The sequence below is a fragment of the Pongo pygmaeus genome, chromosome 5, assembly GCF_028885625.2.
Source record: "Pongo pygmaeus isolate AG05252 chromosome 5, NHGRI_mPonPyg2-v2.0_pri, whole genome shotgun sequence".
Lineage (NCBI taxonomy): Eukaryota > Metazoa > Chordata > Mammalia > Primates > Hominidae > Pongo > Pongo pygmaeus.
In genome coordinates, this window is record NC_072378.2 from 85,272,417 (window position 1) to 85,289,886 (window position 17,470).

Genomic DNA, 17,470 nt, shown 5'->3' on the forward strand with positions numbered 1-17,470 from the left:
ATGATGAGTTCATGTCCTTTGTAGGGATATGGATGAAATTGGAAATCATCATTCTCAGTAAACTATCGCAAGGACAAAAACCCGAACACCGCATGTTCTCACTCATAGATGGGAATTGAACAATGAGAACACATGGACACTGGAAAGGGAACATCACACTCTGGGGACTGTTGTGGGGTGGGTGGAGGGGGGAGGGATAGCATTAGGAAATATACCTAATGCTAAATGGTGAGTTAATGGGTGCAGCACACCAGCATGGCACATGTATACATGTGTAACTAACCTGCACATTGTGCACAAGTACCCTAAAACTTACAGTATAATAATAAAGAAAAAGTAGTTCCCTGTGTTTTATGTTGCCTTTATTAAGCCTTTGATTACTTAAGAAAATTGAGTCTTCTCTATTAAAGAGCTCACGTTTTTCTACAAGTAGGCATTTTTTAAAAGAAATATGTAACCCTGTGTTTGCCTTTTTCTTTTCTTTTTGAGACAGAGTCTTGCTCTGTCACCCAGGCTGGATTGCAGTGGCATGATCATGGCTCACTAGCAGCCTCAACCTCCTGGGCTCAGGTGATCTTTTCACCTCAGCCTCCCATCTAGCTAAGACTACAGGTGTGTGCCACCATGCCTGGCTAATTTTTAATTTTTTTGTAGAGATGAGGTTTTGCCATGTTGCCCTGGTTTGTTTTTTTTGTTTGTTTTTAGTGATAGGGTCTTGCTCTGTTGCCTAGGCTAGAGCACAGTGGTGTGATCATAGTTAAGTGCAGCTTTGAACTCCTAGGCACAAGCAATTCTCCTGCCTCTCAAGTATTTAGGACTACAGGGGTATGCCACCATGCATGGCTAATTTTTCTTTCTTTCTTTTTTTTTTTAGAGACAGCATGTTGCCATATTGCTTAGGCTGGTCTTGAACTCCTGGCCTCAAGGGATTCTCCCACCTCAGCCTGCGAAGGCACTGGGATTACAGAGTGTTTGCCTTTTAAAGTCTTTTCATTATCACTCTGGTTAAATGAGTAACTATCATTTCACAGTGACCTGTAATTCTATTTTTTTTTTTTTTTTTTGAGATGGAGTTTTGCTCTTGTCGCCCAGGCTGGAGTATAATAGCGTGATCTTGGCTCACTGCAACCTCTGCCTCCCAGGTTCAAGCGATTCTCCTGCCTCAGCCTCCCAAGTAGCTGGGATTACAGATGCCCACCACCATGCCTGGCTAATTTTTTTGTATTTTTAGTAGAGACAGGGTTTCACCACATTGGCCAGGCTGGTGTCGAACTCCTGATGTCAGATGATCCACCTGCCTAGGCCTCCCAAAGTGCTGGGGTTATAGGCGTGAGCCACTGTGCTTGACCAACCTGTAATTCTATTTTTATCAGGTGTCTTAAACCTTTGATACTTTGACAAGCTTTTTAAGAGCAAACTCTTAAGTCTTTTAAAAAATTTACCTGTACCCCATCTGTACTAAAATACAAAAATTAGCCAAGCATGATGGTGGGTGCCTGTAATGCCAGCTACTCAGGAGGCTGAGATGGAAGAATCACTTGAACCCGGGAGATGGTGGTTGCAGTGAGCCAAGATTGCGTCACTGAACTCCAGCCTGTGTGGCTGAGCAAGGCTCTGTCTCAAAAAAAAAAAAAAAAAAATTACCTGAAATTAACTTTGGGATTTTTTAGTTGGGCCCATGAAAAGCTACAAAGGATGTGTCTCTCATCTTGTAAAGATATTAATTAGGCTTATATTAAGTGTTGTGTTATAGGGGAAGCATTGTCAAATAATAAGTGATACTGGACTTTTTGAGTTATATCTATGGGTGTATTATTTATATGAATATTCTAAAAATCATATGGAATTCCTAGAAATCTGATATGTTGTCAATCTTAATATTGGCTATTATGTTGAAATGTTGTATGACACAGAAAAACTAAATTTTCTGGCCAATTGCTGATTATAATAAACTCGTCATATTTTAACCATGGTCATCCTAAGTCTTTGTCATCCATAGAGAGTGGTTTTGATTCTTCTCTAAAAGCATTTGCAGTCAACTATAGTCCAAAGTTGCTTCTTCTTCAAGGAAACTCATGACAAGTAAGGATGGAAAGAATTCTGATAAATACAGTTTTTGAATAACCTTAATGTTATGCCATTGAACTGGGTAAGATTTCTAAGAACTCTAAAAAACTGACTGTTTTATAAAACTGCTAACTCAACGTCAAGCAGAACAAGGATGATATACCAAGGAAATATTTGGTAGTGGCAGATTTTCATTCTAAATGAGTCAGTACTGAAATTATTATTAAGATACACAATTTGAATGAAGTCCATGACCCAAATCAAATCACTGAAGCATAGTACCATGCACCTTAATTAGAGAAACAAAATTGATATTTTTTTACAAAGGTATTTTATTTTAGTAAACAAAATACTGATTCTTTTAGTATTATTTTTCAAAATTTAAATTAAAAAAAATTTTTTTGAGACAGAGTCTTGTTCTGTTGCCCGGGCTGGAGTACAGTGGCATGATCTAGGCTCACTGCAACCTCTGCCTCCTGGGTTCAAGCAATTCTCCTGCCTCAGCCTCCTGAGTAGCTGGGATTACAGACGTGCACCACTACACCGGCTAATTTTTGTATTTTTAGTAGATACGGGATTTCACCATGTTGGCCAAGCTGGTCTCGAACTCCCGACCTCAAGCGATCCGCCCTCCTCAGCCTCCCAAAGTGCTGGGATTACAGGCGTGAGCCACCATGCCTGGCCAATACTGGGTCTTCTAAAAGCACATATAAATTCACAATATTTTAAGTGAAATGTCTAGGTTGGGAGTTTATCCTCTGACACATTATTCAATAATTAAGTATTTCTTCTCTTTCTTCTCATCCAGAGTCCACTCAAGCTGACATTTACATTGCAGAATATTCAGTTATCTTTTTCTCTGATTGCTTCTTCCTTTCAGCCTCCAGTTTTTGTTGTTTTGCTTCCAACCTTTTTCTTTGGTATATTTTCACTCCAGCAAATGCCAGGCAGAGAATTAATGTTTTTGCTGCCAAGATATACAGCAGCAGGTGCACGTGTTTGAGAACCTTCCAATTCATGGTAGACCAACTATGAATTCACTTCTGATCAACACAAACCCCCACCAGACAAGTACATGAGAGGCGGCTGGAAGTTCAACCCCAGGGAGCTGGAAGGTCTGATTGCTCCCGATGGCAGAGCCTCCTGTGCCTGGCCGCACACAAACCATCCAAAACTGATATTTAAGAAGATGTAAATCCAATGGTAAATGTGGACAGATAGAGAGTTTTCCTATGAGTTTTCCTTCCTGAGTCATTAAAACTCCCATTGTTAAAAGCTTTGCACTCCATGACTTATAATGAAAGAGGTAAAATGATCCAAATTGTGAAAAAATATTGGTGTTGTGACTGTTCTAAAACTGTTAACATGGTTTATGACCAGCCATGATGTGACTAATTTTAAACATATTTTTTGACTATCATATAAAGAATGGTTATATGTATAAATCAGTGAGAATGGAAACAGTGAGACCGGTAATGGTGCTACTTAAAGTGCTGGTCTGCAAAGAGATAAAGAGCTTTCTCAGAATACAAAACAATTTATTCCTTCTTTCATCAAGAAAGCTTGCTATGAAAAAACTATGTTAGCTGGGCTGGGTGCAGTGGCTCATGCTTGTAATCCAAGCACCTTTGGAGACCAAAATGGAAAGATTGTTTGGGGCCAGGAGTTCAAGACTAACCTGGGCAACATAGCAAGTTCCCATCTCTACAAAAAATTAGAAAAATAGCCAGGTGTCATGGCACTTGCCTATAGTTCTAGTTACTTGGGAGGCTGAGGGAGGATGATTGCTTGAGTCTAGGAGTTCAAGGTTGCAGTGAGCTATGATCATGCCACTGTACTCCAGCCTGGGTGACAGAATGAGATCCTGTTTAAAAAAAAAAAAAAAAGAAAAGAAAGAAAAGACTGGGCATAGTGGCTCACCCCTGTAATCCTAGCACTTTGGGAGGCCAATGCATGAGGATCACCTGAGGTCAGGAGCTCAAGACCAGCATGGCCAACATGGTGAAACCACGTATCTACTAAAAATACAAAAATTAGCCCCACGTGGTGGTGCGTGCGTGTAATCTACCCGGGAGACTGAGGCAGGAGAATTGCTGGAACCCAGGAGGCAGAGGCTGTAGTGAGCCAAGATCATGCCACTGCACTCCAGCCTGGGCTACAGAGTGAGACTCTGTCTCAAAAAGAAAAGAAAAAAAGGGAAAAGGAAAGAAAAAGAAAAGGAAAATAAATTTCAGCTGACCTAAATATTGTGCTTAGCAAAGTAGTTGATTTTCAAGTTTCTTATGTTGTCATGAACTAGAAACAGACAGTTCTTGTCTGTGGGTCTCACTTTGAGTAACACTTCTTAGATTATTGCAATAGTTAGGGATGACAGTGACTGGGACTGAAGCAATAATAGTACAGATGGTAAGAAGTGGACATGTTAGGGCTCTATCATGATGGTAGAAACAGAAGGATTTGCTTAAAAATTCATGGAGGTAGGAGAAAGAGGGATTAAGAATAATTTTCAGAGTTTGAACTCGAGCAACAAAGTAGATGGTAGTGGTGTTTATTGTGTTATAGAAGACCAGGAGAGAAGCAGGTTTGAGGGGGGGATCTCAAATGTTCTGTTTTGAACATGTCATCTTTGGGAAGCCTATTAGAAATCTCAGTGGAGATGTTGGGCAGGTAGTCTTGAATGCCACAGAGAGGTTAGGGCTTTACATGTTTTAGAAAAAGGTAATTTGTTCACATGTTTCAAACATCAAAAAGTAAAGTATCATAAAATTCAAAGTCTTTTTCTATGTTTGTCTCTCATCTCTCTAGTTCCTGCTTTACTCCCTGCCTCCTTAGTTTCTTATGTATCCTCAAAAGTTTCTTTATTTAGATCTACATTTAATAAAGTTTCTTTATTTAGATCTATATTTTCACCATGTGTGAAAATATTTTTAAGTTTGTTTATGCCTGCATAAGCATATACAAATACACATGCTTGTTTTCACTCCATTTTACACAAAAGTAATATTTATATATATATTATAAGCTAAATGTTTGACTTCCCCCAAATCCATTTGTTGAAATCGTAACCTCCTATATAATAGTATTAGTAGGTGAGGCCATTGGGAGGTATCTATATCAGTTTGGGTTGCTATAACAGAATACCATAGACTGGGTGTTTTAAACAACAAACATTTATTTCTTACAGGTCCTCTGCTTGACTAGGTCCAGCCTTGATCTTCCCTCTTGGTCCTTGTTGAATCCAGTTTGGACAAAGTCAGTTTAGGGAAAATCCCTTATCCTTGGTATCTTCTCATTGTATCTTCACATGGTGGGGAGAAAGATGAGTGAGAGAGAGGGAGGGAGGGAGAGAGGGGGAGAGAGAGAGAGAAAGAGAGAGAGAGAGAGAGAGACAAAGAGCCATCTGCAAACAGGACGAATGCTCTCACTAGACACTGCATCTGCTGGAAACTTCATCTTGTACTTCTGCACCTGCAGAGCTGTGAGAAATAAGTGTTTATTATTGAAGTTACCCAATCTGTGGTATTCTGTTATAGCAGCCCAAACTGACTAAGATAATATATATTTTTCTGCGCTTTGCTGTTTTCTCTTAATAGCATATCTCAAGTTTTTTTTTTTGTAACAGTGTATAGCTTCCTCATTTTTAAATTCAATAGCTACATAGTATTTGGTTATGAGGATATACTGTAATTTATTTAACCAGTTTCCTATTGATATAATTAGGATAGTTGGCATAATTTCCAACTGGTTGATTCCCAAAGTCTCTTTTAAATTTGAAGATTCATAATTCCCTCTATCAAATGAATATTTTCAGAACTATCCCTTCCTTTTCTTCCCCCAAAAAGGAGTGCTAAAAAATTATTTATGACACTCGTTAAAGATTGTTAAGGTGGGCTGGGTGCAGTGGCTCACACCTATAATCTCAGCACTTTGGGAAGCTGAGGCGGGTGGATCACTTGAGGTTAGGAGTTCAACACTGGCCTGGCCAACATGGTGAAACCCCGTCTCTACTAAAAAATACCAAAATTAGCCAGGCATGGTGGCACATACCTGCAGTCCCAGATACTTGGGAGGCTGAGGCATAAGAATTGCTTGAACCCGAGAGGCGGAGGTTGCAATGAGCTGAGATCATGCCACTGTACTCCAGCCTGGGTGACAGAGTGAGACTCTGTTTAAAAAAAAAAATGGAGATGGCAAGGCAGATTTTATTCAAGGGGGCCATGGAGATAGGTGTAGGGAACATGCCAATGGGGTCTTGCACTGAGGTGAAGAGATTTGACTCAGCTCTGACTTCAACAAGAACAGGTGGAGTTTCATAACTAAGAAGCAGAGTTGGGGGAGTCAGTGATTGGAAAATTACTCAGAGGAAACATCAAGGATAAGAGGTTTTTGGCTAAACTGACTTGATAGGGATTATGGCTGGAGGCAGGCCTGTATTATAAGATATAGAGGGTGGTCAGATACAAAAACTGACTTAATAGTATTCCTGCTCAAACTGAATTCAACAAGGACAGAGAGGGTAGCCCAAGATCAGGCATGGTCAGAGGACACAAAAGAGACCGACTAAAGTTTTGGTCAAACGGGAGAGTTTTTGTCAAAATGCATAAATTGTGTTCTGGTAATTCTAATAATTTTTAAGACATTATTGCCATGATTAGCTTACAAAGGCTTCAACATTTATTTAACAAATATTTATTAAGTATCAACTAACAATATATGTCTAACACTGTTCTAGGTGTTGGAAACACAGCAATGAACATACAAAAATCTCTGTCGCAGAATTTACATTTTAATGGGCAAGACCAAAGGATAAAGGGAAATATAAGGTACGTTAGATACTGATGAGAACTAAGAAGAAAAGAAAGTTGGGAAAGAGAATAGGGAGTGTTTGTGTGTTTGTGTGAAAGTGCTTACATTTTAGATAGTATGACCAGGGAAGTCTTTGCTGTGAAGGACATATTTAGTCAAGGTCTGAAGGAAGTGGGAGGGTAAGTCCTATGGATTTGTGGGGATAAAAACATTCTGGGCAGATGGCAGATAACACTGTTTCAGACATTTTTCAGTGATTCCAATGCTTGGGCTATTGGAGAGCTCTTTGGCATCTGTTGCTTGAATCTGTTTTCTCTACCATGGTCCAACTGACCTTCCATTTTCACCTATCTCCCTGGCTTCCCACTCTGGATGCTAGGATGACTATGATGAAGAGGACTGAATATTGTTTTTCCGACTTTTTAGGCCTTTGTTTCAATCTCTTTTTCTAGGCTGCTTCGCATCTGTTTCCCTGGCTGTGTTTCTCTGTTAGGTTGCTATCTTGATCTCTAATTTCTGCTGTGCTGTGCCTTACTCCACTTCTGTAACAACTTTAATCTAAGGCTGAGCCCATTAGATCAAAGCCTGTTTAAAATGAAACTGCGCCTGGTAAAATGACCAAATTAATTCCTCTTAATTAAGTGAGAATAAAGGAATGCAAACATTTCAACTACAGAGATAAACAAAAGGTGAAGCAGGAAAATCAAAGCCAATCCAGACCAATTGCTGATATTTATAAACACCCTCAAGCTTAGCACTATTTTGTCAGGCTCAGAACTGCTCCCTAGGGTGAAGCCCCTTTAAATTTAACAAGGTGGCTTCAGGCCACAGATATTCCATTGATCCAATTAACTTTACTTGTTCAACTCTAATCTTCTATTCTCACTTTTGAGAACTCCACTTCATTCTTTATAACGGCTTGGCTCAATTACCTGATGTGTGTTTGGTATCCTTTTAGAAAGATCCTCCTACATTTTTTTTTCTCTCTCTGGTTTATATTGGTTTCTAGTGTCTGGATTCCTGGAATAGTCAAGCAAGACTATTGTTTTTCTTTAAGGTCTCTGTAAGCCATAGCCCCTGGTCTTGAATTCTCACCCCTTAGAGGGCAATGCAGTGCTCCTCAAATTCTCTGCTCTCTTCTAATAACAGCCTGTGCAATTCTGTCTTTCCAGCTGGATTAACTACTGGGAGGCTATTTTATGGCAGTATCAGAATATATAGAATATGCTAAAGTAAAAATATCAGTGCTAGGAAATTAACAAAGCCCAGGGGTTGGAAAAATTTAATGAGAGTCAAAGGGTTATGATAAAAAAAACATAAAAATTGTTAGGAGCAACCTTAAAAATTTTTTAATTTTATTTTTCCATAAGTTATTGGGGTACAGGTGGTATTTGGTTACATGAATAAGTTATTTAGTGGAGATTTGTGAGATCCTGGTGTACCCATCACCCGAGCAGTATACGCTGCACCCTATTTGTTGTCTTTTATCCTTTGCCCTCACTCCCTCTCTTTCTCCCAAATCCCTGAAGTCTACTATATCATTCTTATGCCTTTGCGTCCTCATAGCTTAGTTCCCACATATCAGTGAGAACATACGTTGTTTGGTTTTCCATTCCTGAGTTACTTCACTTAGAATAATAGTCTCTAATCTGATATGGGTCATTGCAAATGCTGTTAGTTCATTCCTTTTTATGGCTGAGTAGTATTCCATTGTGTGTGTGTGTGTGTGTGTGTGTGTGTGTGTGTACATATATATATATATATATATCACATTTCTTCATCCACTTGCTGATTGATGGGCATTTGGGTTGGTTCCACGATTTTGCTATTGTGAATGGTGCTGCTATAAACATGTGTGTGCAAGTATCTTTTTCAAATAATGATTTCTTTTCCTCTGGATAGATACCCAGTAGTGGGATTAGTGGATCAAATGGTAGTTCTACTTTTAGTTCCTTAAGGAATCTCCACACTGTTTTCCATAGCAGCTGTACTAGTTTACATACCCACTACCAGTTTAGAAGTGTTCCCTGATTGCATCCATGCCAACATCTACTGTTTTTTAATTCTTTGATTATGGCCATTCCATGCCAACATCTACTGTTTTTTAATTCTTTGATTATGGTCATTCTTACAGGAGTATGGTGGTACTGCATTGTGGTCTTGATTTGCATTTCCTTGATCATTAGTGATGCTGAGCATTTTTTCATATGTTTGTTGGCCATTTGTATGTCTTCTTTTGAGAATTGTCTATTCATGTCCTTAGCCCACTTTTTGATGGGATTGATTATTTTTTTTCTTACTGATTTGTTTGAGTTCATTGTAGATTCTGGATATTAGTCCGTTGTCAGATATATAGGTTGTGAAGTTTTTCTCCCACTCTGTGGGTTGTCTGTTTACTCTGCTGTTTTTTTCTGCCATGCAAATTCTCTTCAGTTTAATTAGGCCCCAGCTATTTATCTTTGTTTTTATTGTGATTGGTTTTGAGTTTTTGGTCATGAAATCTTTGCCTAAGCCAATGTCTAGAAGGGTTTTTCCAATGTTATCTTCTATAACTTTTATAGTTTCAGATCTTTGGTTTAAGTCCTTAATCCATCTTGAGTTGATTTTTGCATAAGGTGAGAGAAGAGAATCCAGCTTAATTCTCCCACATGTGGCTAGCCAATTATCCCAACACTGTGTTGAAATAGGTGTCCTTTCCCACTTTGTTTTTGTTTGCTTTGTCAAAGATCAGTTGGCTGTAAGTATTTGGGTTTATTACTGGGTTCTCTATTCTGTTCCATTGGCTTATGTGCCTATTTTTATCCCAGTACCATGCTGTTTTGGTGATGATGGCCTTATAGTATAGTTTGAAATCAGTTAGTGTGATGCCTCCAGATTTGTTCTTTTTGCTTAGTCTTGCTTTGGCTATGCGTGCTCCTTTTTGGTTCCATATGAATTTTAGAATTGTTTTTTCTAACTCTGTGAAAAATGATGGTGGTATTTTGATGGGGATTGTGTTGACTTTGTAGATTGCTTTTGGCAGTTTGGTTATTTTCACAATATTGATTCTACCCATCCATAAGTATGGGATGTGTTTCCATTTGTTTGCATCATCTATGATTTCTTTCAGCAGTATTTTGTAGTTTTCCTTGTAGATGTCTTTCAACTCTTTTGTTAGGTATATTCCTAAGTATTTTACTTTGTTTGCAGTTATTGTAAAAGGGGTTGAATCCTTGATTTGATTGTCCACTTGGTCGCTGTTGGTGTATAGGAGAACTACTGATTTGTGTACATTAATCTTCTATCTGGAAACTTTGCTGAATTCTTTTGGCAGTTCTAGGAGATTTCTGGAGGAGCCCTTAGGGTTTTCGAGGTAAACAATCATATTGTCAGCAAACATTGACAGTTTGACTTTCTCTTTACCAATTTGGATGCCCTTTATTTCTTTCTCTTGTCTGATTGTTCTGGCTAAGACTTCCAGTACTATGTTGAAGAGGAGTGGTGAGAGTGGGCATCCTTGTCTTGTTCCCATTCTCAGGGGGAATACTTTCAACTTTTCCCCATTCAGTATTATGTTGGCCTTGGTTTTGTCATAGATGGAGACAGAGCCTTGCTCTGTCACCCAGGCTGGAGTGCAGTGCATAATCTCAGCTCACTGCAACCTCCACTCCCTGGATTCAAGTGATTCTCTTGCCTCAGACTGTCAAGTAGCTTGGACTACAGATGTGGACCACCATGCCCAGCTAATTTTTGTATTTTTAGTAGAGATGGGGTTTCACCATGTTGGCCAGCCTGGTCTCAAACTCCTGACCTCAAGTGATCTACTCACCTCAGCCTCCCAAAGTGCTGGGATTACAGGCATAAGCTACTGCACCCAGCCGCAACATTAAAGTTTTATGCCAATCTTGTTGCCAGGGCAAAAGGCTCCTCATAGGCCCTGATAAGGTTTGGATTTGTGACCCTGCCCAAACCTCATGTTGAATTGGAGGAACAGCCTGGTAGGAGGTGATTAGATCATGGAGGAGGATTTTCCCCTTGCTGTTCTCTTGATAGTGAGTGAATTCTCATGAGATTTGATGATTTAAAAGTGTGTGGCACTTCCCCTTCATTCTCCTGCTCCACCATGGTAAGACATGCTTGCTTCCCCTTCACCTTCTGCCATGATTGTACATCTCCCAAGGCCTCCCAGTCATGCTTTCTGTTAAGCCTGTGGAAGTGTGAGTCAATTAAACCTATTTTCTTCATAAATTACCCAGTCTCTTGTAGTTCTTTATAGCATTGTGAAAACTAACTAATACAGAAAATTGGTACCAGGAACGTGGGGCATTACTATAAAGATACCTGAAAATGTGAAAGCAACTTTGGGATTGAGTAACGGGCAGAGGTTGGAACAGTATGGACAGCTTAGAAGAAGGCAGGAAGATGAGGAAAAGTTTGGAACTTCCTAGTGACTTGTTGCATGGTTTTGACCAAAATGCTGACAGTGATATGGACAATGAAGTTCTGACTGAGGTAGTCTCAGATGGAGATGAGGAACTTACTCGGAACTGGAGTTTACTCTTGCTATGCTTTAGCAAAGACACTGCTGGAATTTTGCCCCTGCCCTAGAGACTGTGGAACTTTATACTTGAGACAGATGATTCAGGGTACCTGGCAGAAGAAATTTCTAAACATCACAACTCTCAAGATGAGACCTGGCTGTTTCTAAAAGTGTATGCCCATATGCATAATCAAAGAGATTTTCTGAAACTGGAACTTATATTTAAAAGGGAAGCAAAGCATAAAAGTTTGGAAAATTTGCAGCCTGGCCATGTGGTAGAGAAGAAAAATCCATTTTCTGGGGATCAATTTAAGCTGGCTACAAAAATTTGCATAAGTAAAAACAAGCTAATGTTAATAACCAAGACAATGAGGAAAATTTCTCCAGGGCATGCTGGAGAACTTTAGTGGCAGCCTCTCCTATCATAAACCCTGAGGCTAGTAGGAAAAAATGGTTTTGTGGGCCAGGCCCATGGTCCAACTGCTTTATGCAGCCTTGGAACATGGCATCCTGCATGTCAGCTGCTCCTGCTCCAGCTGTGGTGAAAAGGGGTAAAGGTACAGCTCAGGCCATTGCTTCAGAGGGTGCTAGCCTCAAGCCTTGGTGGCTTCCACGTGGTGTTGGGCCTGTGGTTGTGCAGAAGGCAAGAGTTGAGGTTTGGAAGCCACCTCCTAGATTTTAGAGGTTTTATGGAAACACCTGGATGTCGAGGCAGAAGTCTGCTGCAGGGGTGGGGCCCTCAGGGAGGACCTCTACTAGGGCAGTGTGAAAGGGAAATATGGGGTTGGAGCCTCCACACAGAGTCCCCACTGGGGCACTGCCTAGTGGAGCTGTGAGAAGAGGGCACTGTCCTTCAAGCCCCAGAATGTTAGATCCATTGACAGCTTGCACCATGTGCCTGGAAAAGCTACAAGAACTCAACCCCAGCCTGTAAAAGCAGCTGGGAGGACTGTACCCTGCAGAGCCATAGGATCAGAGCTGCCCAAGGCCATGGGAGCCCACCCCTTGCATCAGCATGCCCTGGAGGTGAGACATGGCATCAATGGAGATCATTTTGGAACTTTAAGATTAAATGATTGACCTGCAGGATTTTGGACTTTCATGGGGCCTGTAACCCCTTTGTTTTGGCAAATTTCTCCCATTTGGAACAGGAGCATTTACCCAATTCCTGTACCCCTGTTGTATATTTGAAGTAACTAACTTGTTTTTGATTTTATGGGCTCATAGGCAGAAGGGACTTACTTTGTCTCAGATGAGACTTTGGACTGTGAACTTGTGAGTAAATGCTGAAATGAATTAAGACTGGGGGCCTATTGAGAAGGGATAATTGTATTTTGCAATGTCAGAAAGACATGAGATTCAGGAGGGTCTGGGGCAGAATGATATGGTTTGAATTTGGGTCCCTGCCCAAATCTCATGTCAAATTGGAGGAGGGGCCTGATGGAAGGTGATAGAATCATGGGGGCAGATTTCTCCGTTGTTGTTCTCATAACATTGAGTGAATTCTCATGCGATCTGATGGTTTAAAAGTGTGTGGTGCTTCTCCTTTTGCTCTCTCTTCTGCTCCACCATGGTAAGATGTACTTGCCTCTCCTTCCCCTTCTGCCATGTTTGTAAGTTTCCTGAGGACTCCCGGCCATGCTTCTTAAGCTTGTAGAACTGTGAGCCTATTATCCTTAGTAAACTCCCTTTCATAAATACATATATCCTATTAATTCTGGCCCTCTGGAGAACCCTAACTAATACATCATCCAAGAGTGAACAGTGTTTCTCTCTCAGTATGGTGATTCTGTACTGAGATTTCCTCTGTGTTTTACTATGTTTTCTCAGATTTTTCTTCTGAGAAATGTTGATGTTCAGAAAACAAATGGATACTCTAAAAATCTAGAGGCTCCCTTTAAAGCAATGTGAGAATTAACTAATACAGACTAATTCAAATATTCACTCCCATTAGGACCATTTGATAGGAACAGATAATGATTATGTAATTATTATGCTAGCTATATGAAAAAAATCTGGTTTGAGGGCACTAGATTTTTCACTGGGAGTCAATTGGATGTGGAGAGTGGAGTTTTCTAGAACAAGTCTTCTTTTTTTAAAAAAATACACTAAATATAATTTGAGCATTTATATGTACAGACACTATCAAAAGATAAAATTATAACAAATTTAAATATCTTAATTTGTTTTGTGATTCTAGAATTGGACAACACCTTATTTTATAAATTAGGATGAGTATTCTTCTAGCCTAGCAGAAGAGGTTGGTCTTATAGACAGAAAAGAATGGAGAAAAGCAGAAACAGAAAACAAAAAGTGGACTGGTCATTTCAAAGTTACTTTTCCTGTAAAGGTTAAAGCAAAGGAGACTTCCTTAATATGCTGGCTAAAATGGGCCTGTTTGGAGATTTGGCTATTATCTCTCTCTCTTTTGATTTCTTCAAAGCTCATATAAAGATCTAAGTGGCTTTGTGGCACAGAACCTAAGCATAAGTAACTCCATTTTGGTTTTGTCTACTGGGCATAGTGTATGAGCTCAGTCCAATCCAATGGCCTCCTGTAACTTTTATTTAATAGTTCCCCCTTTTGGTCACCAAGGTGAGAGTGTGACAAAAACTTAAGGTACCAGTGATACTCTTAGTAACAATCATTTTTGGTTTTCAGTCCTAGCACATCATTCATAGGTTATGATGTCCTTATTATTGTGCATTTTTTTGGAGTTTTCATTATTCCAGCTGGAAAGGGACCATTTAGTATTGAACAAATGGTTGCACGTAGATGTTTAAGACTTTTAGAGAGGATATAGTGCATCAGGGATACTACTATATTACTATAAGGAGGATAATACTAAGAGTTTAGAGTATGCCCCTTAGTCAGGGTCCACATGAATCAAGCTAACTGAAATCAAATAGATCAAAGAATGAACCAGATAGGAAGTCTACCTATTCTAGGCAAGTAGCCTGTTTGTTCTATTTATTCATATGCAGCAAGAAATGTTAGCAACTGCACAGATTCTTCTCTGTTCAGCTAGTAGGTTGCAATTCTGTTATCTAATGTTCCCTAACTTAATTTGGCATGACAAATCCAACATTTTTGTCAAGTTACCCACAGATTGTAAAATTTCAACTACAGCATTATTCTGCCAAGGGAAAAAGCTAGGCACAGCAAGGAAAACTTAAGAGTTGTAAGTTTCTAGTTAAAGGAAACTAGAAAAATTTAGGATCCAGTTTAGTCTACAGGTAGATGATAAAAACTCAGAAACAATGGACAGGTCTACAGTCCAATAAAAGGTACAGTATAGTTTTTCTTTTTTCTTTTTTTTTTTTAATTTTTTTTGAGACACAGTTTCACTTTTGTTGCCCAGGCTGGAGTGCAATGGCACATCTCGGCTCGCCACAACTTTTGCCTTCAGGATTCAAATGATTCTCCAGCCTTAGCCTCCTAAGTAGCTGGGACTACAGGTGTGCACCACCACACCTGTCTAATTTTTTATTTTTAGTAGAGATGAGGTTTCTCCATGTTGGTCAGGCTAGTTTTTTTTCTGAAACATAGTTTTTCTCTTAGCGGTCACCCCCATTTCTACCAAAGATAATCAAAGTAAAACTAATTTGTTTGAGCTTCATCAAACTTGGCCTGATTATTTACTTAAGTATAGCAGGAATAGTGATTGACCACACAGGCTCTTTTAAAGTTTGCTTTGCTGGAACTTTGGATACAAAATTTCAGAGAGAACTTGCAAAAGCCTCTCAAGGATAGGAAACCAAACCAATATTTCCAGTTATATCCTGTTATAAAGAGAATTAGTTCTTTTTGAACTTGTGCAAATAACTGTATTGCCATAAAAATAGGAACATTCATGAGTAGTTTCTGAATTCTGGAGTGATCATGTCAAGAGAAAAAGTAAATATTTCAGTTTTATTCACAAGAGTATACTTATACTTTACCATGTAGCTGTGATCTATAGATAGCTTAAAAGGAAAAATGTTTCCTGGAAAACTAAAGAACCAACAAAATTTCAAATAAAAAACTCAGAAAAATCCATAATTCTTCCTTTATTTTATTTTATTTTTTATTATACTTTAAGTTCTAGGGTACATGTGCACAATGTACAGGTTTGATACATAGGTATACATGTGCCATGTTGGTTTGCTGCACTCATCAACTTGTCATTTACATTACATTAGGTATTTCTCCTAGTGCTATCCCTCCCCCAGCACCCCCCACCCCCTGACAGGCCCTGGTGTGTGATGTTCCCTGCCCTGTGTCCAAGTGATTTCATTGTTCAATTTCCACCTATGAGTGAGAACATGCAGTGTTTGGTTTTCTGTCCTTGTGATAGTTTGCTGAGAATGATGGTTTCCAGCTTCATCCATGTCCCTGCAAAGGACATGAACTCATCCTTTTTTGTGGCTGCATAGTATTCCATGGTGTATATGTGCCACATTTTCTTAATCTAGTCTATTATTGATGGACATTTAAGTTGGTTCCAAGTCTTTGCTATTGTGAATGGCTCACGGCAGCTTTGAACTTCTGGGCTCAAGTGATCCTTCTGCCTCAGACTTCTGAGTATCTAGGACTACAGGTGCATCACTTTTTTTTTTTTGACAATACTTCTCATATAACATATCAAACAAGACTGATTAACATTCTCTTTTAAAATTGTAAATATTCAGTGTTTTCCAGGGGCTGAACTGGAAAGTCCTAAAGTTAATTTCAGCTCAAAAAAGACTTAATTTAGGATTTAATTTTGGGAAGTTTGTCCAAAGTGTTAAAAGTTGAAAAACACTTGTTATAGTTGTTTATTTAATCAGAGTGACACTATCAGATTTTTATGGCAAATATAGAAGTTTATGTTACAGGTAGTTATGCAGACAGGGCTTTCCCACTCACTAGGAATTTTGGGTGATGGTTTGACAATTATCACATTGTCTGTCTAAAAGTGATAAATTGGCAGCTGGTGCCAGAGAGAGGCTATTTTCTAATGGTTTACACCTGTTGCACTAAAGTATTAATTGAATGCAAGTGCCACAGAGAAGTAACTTCCTGGGCATGCACATTAAAAGACAAATGGTGGATTATGACCTTTCAGGGGTACTACACCAGAAAAGGGAAGAAACCCTAAGATGGGCATGCATAAAACTTCCTAAGCACACTGCATGTGCTCACTTTCCAAGGCTAAAGAGGGCACTGTGCATGAGGGCAGCCCCGCCAAGGGAAGACTCATGGGAAAGGACAGCCTGTAAAATCCTAGGATCACAGTTAAACAGGGCACTTGTCCTTCAAGTTGCCCTTTTCGGTCTCTTCCAAGCATACTTTCCTTTCTTTCCTGTTCTAAAGCTTTTTAAAATAAAACATCCACACCTTGCTCTCTTTTTTTGCCTTATGGCCTTCAGTCAAATTCTTTCTTCTAAGGAGGCAAGAATTGAGGTTGCTGCAGACCCGTATGGACTTACCACCAGTAACTCAGATACCTTCCACCAGTAATAGTTACAGAGTTGTGAGCAAAAACTTCATTCTTTTGATATTAAGAAGACTCACTTTTTAAACAAATAACTGATAAAAGTTATTTTATCAGTTCTTTTATCAAAGAATGGATAAAAGACAGCACAAAGCACAAGAAATTATCTTGATAAAACACAAAATCTTTTCTTCTAGCCAATTACCTAAAAGGTAAAGAAAAACCTTTCACTATTTTCTATTAAGAGCAGATCAATATTCCAAGAAAACCTTGTTTTAACATACAGAACCAAATTCTAGTTTTGCATCAGTGTACTTTTGATATTAATTCTCATTTTTTAGAAAAAACTTAGAACTTTTTTCCTAATCTTAGCCAGTTTGATTGCACATAAAAATTCTTTCACAAGATTCATTTTTCACAAATGTTTTACAACTTTCTTATCCATTCAATTTTTGCCCTATATTTTCTTATTTTTCATCTTGAAACAACTACTCTACTTTATGACAAAAATTACTCTCTTTTGTTGGGTGTGGTGGCTCAATCCTGTAATCCCAGCACTTAGGGAGGCTGAGATCACTTGAGGTCAAAAGTTTGAGACCAGCCTGGCCAACATGGTGAAACTC

At 39.1% G+C, this 17,470-nt stretch overlaps 1 protein-coding gene across 1 annotated transcript; it reads right to left on the bottom strand.

The window, feature by feature from the left end:
- Window positions 1-2,880: 2,880 nt before the first annotated feature.
- On the bottom strand, window positions 2,881-3,087 carry LOC129039080 (small integral membrane protein 11-like). Its single transcript, XM_054492600.2, has one exon. It carries the CDS (start codon window positions 3,084-3,086, stop codon window positions 2,895-2,897), a length of 192 nt encoding a protein of 63 aa, XP_054348575.2. The 5' UTR covers window position 3,087; the 3' UTR covers window positions 2,881-2,894.
- Between the last annotated feature and the right edge of the window lie 14,383 nt (window positions 3,088-17,470).

Excerpts from the sequence above, each read along its gene's own strand:
- LOC129039080 (XM_054492600.2), bottom strand. The coding sequence starts at position 3,086 with ATGAATTGGAAGGTTCTCAAACACGTGCACCTGCTGCTGTATATCTTG.